The sequence below is a fragment of the Mugil cephalus genome, chromosome 18, assembly GCF_022458985.1.
Source record: "Mugil cephalus isolate CIBA_MC_2020 chromosome 18, CIBA_Mcephalus_1.1, whole genome shotgun sequence".
In the NCBI taxonomy this organism is placed as follows: Eukaryota; Metazoa; Chordata; class Actinopteri; order Mugiliformes; family Mugilidae; genus Mugil; species Mugil cephalus.
The window spans coordinates 4,935,648-4,944,695 of NC_061787.1; the positions used below are offsets into that span (position 1 = coordinate 4,935,648).

A 9,048-nucleotide genomic window follows, 5' to 3' on the forward strand; every position below is an offset into this window, starting at 1 on the left:
CCTTTGTATCCCACAAGATATGACAGTAACAATTATATGAACACATTAGGACAAAAACAAACAAACAAACAAACAAAAACAAAAAAAAAAAACGCCATCTGAGGGACAAACCCAGGCAGGAGAGGATCCCAAAGTATCTCAACGGAGAATGTTCAAGTGCAAAATAATGTGTCGATGTGGTTCTTGTGTTTCCCGTGTGTTTCTGAAACTGGCGGATAAAAGTGGACGCCTCAAACGAGGGTACATTCCTTTTCTGCAGCCCCCCCCCCCCCCCACCCCACCCCCCTAAAACCCCACCCCCCCCTCCATCCCCACCCAGTCCCCCAGACGGTGGCGAATGTCACAGAACAGACGAAAAAACAAAAAAAAAATCTCCAAAAGAAAAAAAAAAAAAAAACACATCTCTTGTACACAGAATGTCCAGCCAATGTTTGTGACGGAAAAAAAAAAAACACATCTCTCTACGCACAGCCAAAAAACACGCAAACCTAAATCCTTCATTCCTACACAACTCAAAGCTTTTTTTTAAAAAAATGCTACGTCTTTTAAAAACATGCAACACCATCCAGAGTTCCTATCGAATTTTTATTTTTATTTTTATTTCTGCTGTGCTAAGATTCCTGGTTCCTTCCTCAGACGCCGACACTTCCAGCTAAAACTAAAAACTAGACCTACGCGCTAACGACCTAACAAAGTTGTCCGAGGGACCGTTTTTTCCAAAATGCTTTTTTAAGGACGCCGATGTCGAGAAAAGATAAAATCATTCATGACGTGAAAACACAATTCCCTGTCAAGTATCCGTGTAAAGCACTTGCGTAGCAAACCGTGTGCTCTTCCCTTTACTCTGGCGCAAACAGCCCGGTAGAGAGATAATCTGTGTGTTGGGGGGGGGGTTAGTGCAGCTCTGTGAGGACAACGTGAATAATAAGCAAAACTGTCCAAAGATGTCCTTAAAAAAAATCCCATATAGCGCTAATGACGCCAATGCAGTCGTGATTGAACCCTGGCATTACTCCAAGGTGGCGAGGAGGATTTAACCCTGGCTTTCCCAAATAATCTGTTTACCTAAGCTCACACCTTCTTCTGGGTTTTTCCTTTGATACGGGTCCAGCTCAGCGCTGGCGTTCGGAGGCTAAGAACGAGCCGTCCCTTACATACGGACTCGGATCATGTTTGTCAGTTCAAGGGCGATGGAGGTTACAATCAACCCGCCAAAGGTAAAGGAAACTGTGCATTTAACATCCTTTGTTTGTTTTGTTTGTTTTTTTTTACTCAAGAGTTGCGCTTTAACAACAGCCAAACCCTCTCACCGTCTCCGCCGTGATATTCTCTCTCATCTAGAGCGACTCTACAGTGCCTTTAAATTTGACAGTCTTAAAGCCTTGACTACATGCAGATACAAGCATTACACATAGTGACGAAGTTGTTAGGCCTGAGCTGCGGTGCAGTATTCTTCTTTTTTTTTTTTGTTTTTTTTTTGTTGTTGTAACATTCCTAATGCAGAAAGATTTCACTTTCAATGTGTTAACATATTTCAAAAGAGATTTATACATTAAATCGATGAACATTAAAATCCAGCATAATCAGTACCTTTAGGCTTGCACAATGTATAATGGCTACATGCAGCCATACAATTTTAAAGCTACCTCTAAACTAAAAAAAAAAAAAAAATTATAATTATTTAAAGCCTCGGACAGACTGGCAAATTGTGCATTTCTCTTGCAACTCCGTGTGTTTTGGTTGGTTTAACATTTGTGTTTTCCGCGTCCGTGACGGATTCAAAACTAAAAGCCAGCACCGTTCAGCCAAAAGCCAAAACGTAGTTATATTTATAAACCGCTCGGCATCAGAATCGCAGATCAGGCCCGAACGACGAAGCCTCACCTTCCTAACTGACTGATGGCAAAGTATGTACGCAGAGAACACCTTCTCATTTGCAGTCGTCTCACGCTGAGAAATATGAACGTCTAAAAAAAATTAAAATGCAAGAGATGATCAAAATTTACCAGCCTGCAGAGCCCGACACGAATCTGACGTAGCTTCCCGCCTAGAAATCATTGTTAAAATGTACAATTTTGTGGATAAAAACTCAATGACTTCTCAAATTCAGAGTGGAATTACACTTTTTTCCTACTTTTTCCAACTTCAACAGTAAATTTATGAATATCTGCTTCTACTTGCACAGCTGGATATTACACACATCCATGCGTCGCGGTGCTTAATGTGTGCACTTAACGTATTCCGATAATGTTACTTGGCTGTATAGCGCTGCTATATTTTGCAATAGATTATGTGCTGGTTGATATTTCTGGAAGTCACAGAGCCACAGAGAACCAGCGAGAAAAAAAAAACAAAAAAACAAAAAACAAAAACAAACCCAGAACAGTGGAATGGAGGACTAAACAGTGACAGGGTCACCTGGACACAACAAATCAAGAGCCACCAGAACCGATCGTCTCAAAAACCGTGGTTGTCTGTAAACCTTGTTTAAATCTCTTTAACTGAACACAAAAGTGCAAATTGCTACCACTGTCCTGTCTCTGTGTCCTCAGTAGTGCTTCTCCTGCAGATAATCTTTCATCTTGTTGGGTAAGGGCAGTTTCTGGATCAGGTCTATCCTCGTGTATTGCCTGATGACGAAGCGGCAAAGGTACTGCAGAGAGCGCACTTGCATAAACCGAGATACTGGGTTGGTGAGTCGGACCGGGTAGGTCGCGGACCCCGGCAGGCGAGACCTGGAATAGCAAAAAGCCCCGTTCTCCGAGTCTTTGATGGAGTGCTCGATCAAGTCGACGATGGACGTGTGCCCCTCCACGTCGGGCTGCTCGTAGAAGCTGAAGCGTCCGTTGGAGTGCTCGATGCGCGTGTGGAGGGTTTTGCCCTGCGACCTGAAGCTCAGGCTGAGCAGGTACCTGTCGTCCGAGCTGTCTCTGACCAGAAATGAGCCGTCGACCAAGTTGACCAGCTTCTCCTCCGCTTCCCAGCGCGTGATGGGGCCCCAGTACCAGCCCTGCCTGGCGAGCTTCTTCAGCTCCTCCGTCAGGCTGGTCACGACCATGGGCCCGCTGCTCTGCACCGAGTCGTAAACCCGGCTGACCCCCGGGGCCGAGTTGGGGTCGAAGTTGAGGTGGTGTCTCACCCTCTCGGCTACCTGGCTGTCGGAAGGGCTGAACCCTGAAAAAGTCCTGGGGATGTGTCCGTTGCTTGTCATGGGCGGCAGGAGGGGAGAAAGGGGAGGCGGGACCTCTACTCTGGAGCTTTGGAGCATCATACTAGCAGAACCGTGAAGAATACTATTAACTGAGGTTTCCATGAAGAGATCCGGAGACAACCCGCTAACCAGATCGTGCTCCTCCTGTCCCTGGTCCGTGTGGAGGGACCTGCTGTCGGCCTCCGTCGCCACCTCCATAGGAGAGGAGTTGTCCAGGCAGAAGGAGTGGGACCCTTCCGGGTACATTCCCTCATCTAAAGGCATCGTGTACTGAATGTAGTCCTGGGGCGTCAACCCCAGCACCACAGGCACGTCATTATCATCGATATTTAGATGCAGCTCACCGTTTTGTGGTTGCTGGAGATTCTTTAAGGACTCCGCTTGGTCCTGAAAGAGCCCTTCCATCTGAAAGTCGTGAAACTCCTTCCGGACGCCGTTCAAGTTGGGACTCGGGCTCGGAGAGTGGACCATGGCTTTGACTTTCACCTCCATCTTTATGCACGCGTCGTCGGAGTTGACCGACCGCAGCGGCCACGGCGACGGGCTGTAATGGTGACTCCGTAAGGACGCGGATCTGAGAGGCCTCTGGGCTTTCACCTCGTTGAAGCTGATGGGCACAGAGGAGGACGAAAAGGTGTCGTCGTCGTCCACCGAGCCTATGGCGGAAGAACCACCTTTCCCTTTTGCCTTCTGCTTGGCCGACAGCCTCCTCTTCAGCGATCCCATCAGGCTCTCGGTCTTCGAGCGGCCCTTGTTCTGGCTCGCTTTCTCCTCTTCGCCAGCGAGGTCACAGCCAGAGAGCTCTTTGGTATAGCAGCCCCCAAAAAGCGACTCCTCCTTCGAAAACTCGGTAGTCACCGAGGGCTGCTGGAGCATGACAAAGTCACCCTCCTCTTTGCCCTTTATGCTGAGGGACTTGCGGATGGTCTTAAGGCTTATCTTCTTCATTCTGACAGGCCCTCCAAAGCGGGGGCATGGGATGGCTCTCCTGGTATCCCGATGAAAGTACTATCCACAATGTCCTCCCATCAGGCCACACGAAACAAGTCATGCATACAGCGTAGCCATCAGACCCTGCAGAAAGAGAAAGACACGGGTATTCTTTAAGACGGTAACACACACAGAAAAAATGCACCCTAATAATAGCACCACACATGACAGCTGAGTCCTTGTGTATATGGATACGTTTGTCACATGTTTGCTTAAGAAAAGAAAATGAGCAATAAATTATAATATAATTATTATAAGGTTCACCAAGTGTTACATGTAAACTGATGTCTACAAATATGACTCGAGGCTTTTTTACAATCCGCCCCTATTCTTAAGTATTCAATGAGATGAATTAAAGAGACGTGCAAATACTTTTAAACTCTGCCGGCAAACTTTTTGCAAATTATTTATGGGTTTAAGTCCTGCCACAGCACAGACAAGAGCCGGTGCTTCGACGCCCGTCACAGATTCGCTCGTTAAAACTCCACCACACCGAAAGAACAGCTCCAACACCGTCGCCACGATAAACACTCACTCGCTAATTGATTAGGTGAAAACGAATGCATCCCCAGATTACGAACCCTGCACTGCATCCCCTTTATGACGGCTGTAATGTTCAGCTGATGTTCAAACGCTGTCGGTGTTAATTCAGCCGTGTGATCGTTTTGGACGACGCAGTCCAGGGGCGCCGTTAAAACTGTATCAAATTCAAAGCGTTTTCTGTTATTTAGCCTAGCCCACGAACTGACGAAATAATAGGAACGCACCGTAACACAGTTCCACGGCACCACAAAAGTACCGGACCCATAATTGAAAAACACACACACACACGAATCAACAGCTCCACTATTTTTACACTGTTAATCTGAATGCGTTTGTTTCGAGTGTTTATCGTTTACGACTTTTACGAGCAAATCTGCATCGGTGTTGATGCGCAGGCTCGCGTCTCTGCGTCGCGGGATTTAAATCCACGAATAATTGCGAAGAGTTTGCCACCAGAGTTGAAAACTACTTACACGTCTCTTTAATAAATCTCATTAAATCCGTACCCTTAAGAACAGGGACGGATTGTAAAGGGCCACGGGTCACATCAGTGTGGATGAGAGCAAATTAAAATACGACCGTGGCTAATATCAAGGATGTACATTTATGAAATGAATAACTAGCATAGCCTGACATTTAAAGCTATGGGAAACTCCCGTAAACCAAGATGTCAGTATGCAGAGACGAGTGGCACTTGAACAAGAAAAAAAAAAAAAAACACACAACCCTAAATAAAGCTGCTCGATGATCAAGACAGCTGCAATCTTATTACTCACCATTATGTGCAGGAAAATGGTGACTCAGTCCGTTGGGTCAAGTTCCACCTCCACCACCTTTCATTTGATGCTGGGAAAAAGCAAAGCATGTCAACTTTAGTGTCAATTCTCACATGTGCAACACATAGACATGTTGAAATTTCCTTCCTCTAGGTCCTACGGTGCAGCAAGTTAATCATACAATGTGCAAATGTGAGATTTAATGCAAAAAAAACAACAACAACTATAAAAAAACTACACACTTGTGGTTAAAACGTGACTTTAGAGTGAAAAGAACATTATGCACCTAACTAATCACCTAAAACGACGTGTGAATTAAAATACAAAATAAACAAAACAAAAAAAAAACAAACCAAACTTAGCCATGTTTGTCCTGGGCCTGCGGACACAGCACCATGCCTTTAGCTTAGCTCTGCTTGTTGGCGTTTCACTTTAATTCACTTTAAAATGCTTTATATAAAACTAAATCCCGCGGTTAACACTTCACAGATGCGACTCAAACCTTCCATTAATGAGAAATAAAATAAAACGCGATGTGCCTTTGCCTATTAAAGAGACTGCTGGGTTTGATTTCATGCTAATTATGAGCCCCCCACTACCTAGCAGTCTGTTAGCATGTACACTTTAAAAAGTAAAAACCGTAGAATCTGTTAAATATTATTAAAAAATGTGCACGATGTTGCATCTTACCTGGTCGCTTGTTGTGGTTTCACTTGGTAAAACAACCGATAGATGCAGCCTTGGTTATTAATGAAAGAGTCGCTCCTTTGACGACTGCTGGCTAATGCTAATCTTATACCTGAGCCAGTCAGCTGGCTTTGTTGGCGTTTTCAGCCGAATATATCCCCATTTCTCTTCCTCCGCTCGCCTTCTGCACCCAGACGGGTGTGTAACGCGTTTATAAGCCCGGTGTTGGTGCTTCTCTAAACGTGCAGGTTTAAAACTAAAGGCTAGAATAACACAGTAAAGGTGACATCTCTCCCCTGCCTGGGTCGGCTAACACTTTGTAGCTCACGGCCTCTTCCTTTCTCTTCCTTTGTTGCCTGTTGAATTGTGGGAGCACATTCAGATCCAGCGGATCAGACTCACAGCAGAAACAGCAAGTTTTCACATCCCGGGGACCATAATTAGATTAAAAAAACAAACAAACATAAGAATAATAATTAATTAATTGATAAACAAAGCGTTCAAAAGTAATTCGATTCTATTTCTAAATTATGAGGCACGGCAAAATAAATATATTTATATATTTCTGTAAATTATAAATCAATGCTATGGAATAGTATTAGGGGAAAAAATGAGAGGTAGGAATGTAGAGAGTAAAGGCGAAATGTACAGAAAAAAAACAGACGAGATTTTAGAAGAAATGTCGAGAAAAAAGTCAAAATGTGAGAAATAAGTTGAAATGTAGAGGAAAAAGGTCGGAATGTCGAGGGGAAAAAAAGTCAAAATGTAGGGAAAAAATTCAAAATATAATGTCAAGAAAAAAGTCAGATGTTGAGAAAAAAGTTGGAACGTTGGGAAAATAGTCGGAGTGTTGAGAAAAAAGTCGGAATGTTGAGAAAAAAATCGGAATGTTGAGAAAAAAAGTCAAAATATTGAGAAAAAAATCGGGATGTTGAGAAAAAAGTCAAAATGTTGAGAAAAAAGTTGGAACATTGGGAAAATAGTCGGAATGTAGAGAAAAAAGTAAAAATACGATGTTGAGAAAAAAGTCAGAATATTGAGAGAAAAGTCAGAATGTTGAGAAAAAAAGTCAAAATGTTGAGAAAAAAGTCAAAATATTGAGAGAAAAGTCAGAATGTTGAGAAAAAACGTCAAAATGTAGAGAAAAAAGTTGGAACATTGACAAAAAAGTTAAAATGTTACGAAAAAAAATCTAAATACAATGTTGAGAATAAAGTCGTACGGAAGAGAATTAGGGCCCCCAAGAGAAAGAAAATTAGGTAGATTTTTTTTCATCATGCACTTCGAGAAAAATGTTGAAGTATCGAGAAAAATTCGAAATACCATGTCAACTTTTTTCCCTAATACTCTTCCAAATATGTGTTACTGACTTATTGACTATACTTATCAATAAATTTCATTTAAACAAAAAAAAAAAATACAAACCCGATCTTTGACACTTTCTTTCTTCCATAAACAAGTGAGTGCTGAATGTTTTCTGGAATAATGTTTTACTTTAACCGCTCTAATGAGGGCTGCCATGGCTTTCTTTTACTATAGTGGGATATGTTTACTCACACATACTCAAAACTTCTGTTAAAATACCTTAGACATAATAAAGAAGTGGTAAATGTGTCTGGATAAATATTGTGGAAAAGAATCCACTAACATTAGGCCAGTGTAAAAGATTTTATTTTACTTTATGCATGATGCATTGAAAGAAATACTTCACCCATAAGGGTAAAATAAACTTAAAATCATACCAGAGGATTTGCAAAACTGTGATTAGGGAGTGGTTTCTGCAGAAAGTTGCCTATTCAGTTCACTCGTAATAGCAAGTACATAAATAAGCTTTCTGTGCCACATAAAAATATTAGCAAATGACTGTGGGCTATTTTTCACCCGGTGCCACCACACTCCCTCAGACAGTCCTTTTAAAACGAGTGATTCAAGCTTTTTGGATCTTAATAATAAGAGCACAGAGTGGGAAGATAAACCATGACAAGAGTTGCATCCATAAAGAAAATAGTAAATTTTTTTAAATCTCAAAATGTAGTCCAGTCTTTCATTTAAAGCAGTTGACTGCGCGGGCATATAAAGCAGCTACTAATGAAGATAAAGCATGCTCTAATTCAGGGTTTCTTGCTGGTTTGCATGAAATTACTATCATACAGTATATACAGTATCTTTCCATGATCAAGATTCTCTTTTCCAGTGCAGCACACATACCAAAGCGCTACTCTGTCTCTCCCTAAAGCTGTCTGTGCTTAGCCTTTATGCGGGAAGGTCTTTCTAATTTGTATTCGTGGAACATCAAGCTGGCTCTCAAAAGTACTTTTGAGTGTTTGATAACAGCAAGTAAAACTTGAACTCTGAAATGATACATTGGTTGCCTAATTAGTGTCAGTATTGTTTTAAAGTGGATTGTGTTTACCACTGCCAGACTAATTTGGTCCATACACTGAATATTACATTGTTTTTTCCACACTGTCAAGTGTATGGCAGTCCTTCCCCAACCTGCTTAGGGCAGCTGCGTGCAGACAGGCTGTATGCAAAGACTCTAATTACCAGGCCCTATTAGGGTTGATCAAGCTGCCTTCACTTGATGTGCTGGCACTGGAGGGGAGGGCTATTGGAGGGGGGAGGAAGGAGGGGTGCCAGCGCTTAGGTGTAACGCCAAGGACGCAGGGAAGTAAGGATGCAGTGTTTCTACAAGCTAAATTAGACCTGACAAACAAACTTTAGCGCAGTTGATATTTGTTGCCAGACAACAAAAACAAGTGAATTCTCAGCTGTGGGAATAATCCGGTCTGTTTTGTCACAGATAAACAGATCAAATGGTTACTAATAGCAAGCTGTTTA

General features: G+C 42.6%; 1 protein-coding gene across 1 annotated transcript; it reads right to left on the reverse strand.

Moving 5' to 3' along the window:
* Window positions 1-332: 332 nt before the first annotated feature.
* Window positions 333-6,549, reverse strand: LOC125024412 (suppressor of cytokine signaling 6). The gene is given in 4 exon segments (XM_047612155.1): window positions 333-4,175; window positions 4,177-4,285; window positions 5,521-5,590; window positions 6,211-6,549. Coding segments are annotated over 2 exon segments (1,713 nt in total). The 5' UTR covers window positions 4,263-4,285; window positions 5,521-5,590; window positions 6,211-6,549; the 3' UTR covers window positions 333-2,548.
* Between the last annotated feature and the right edge of the window lie 2,499 nt (window positions 6,550-9,048).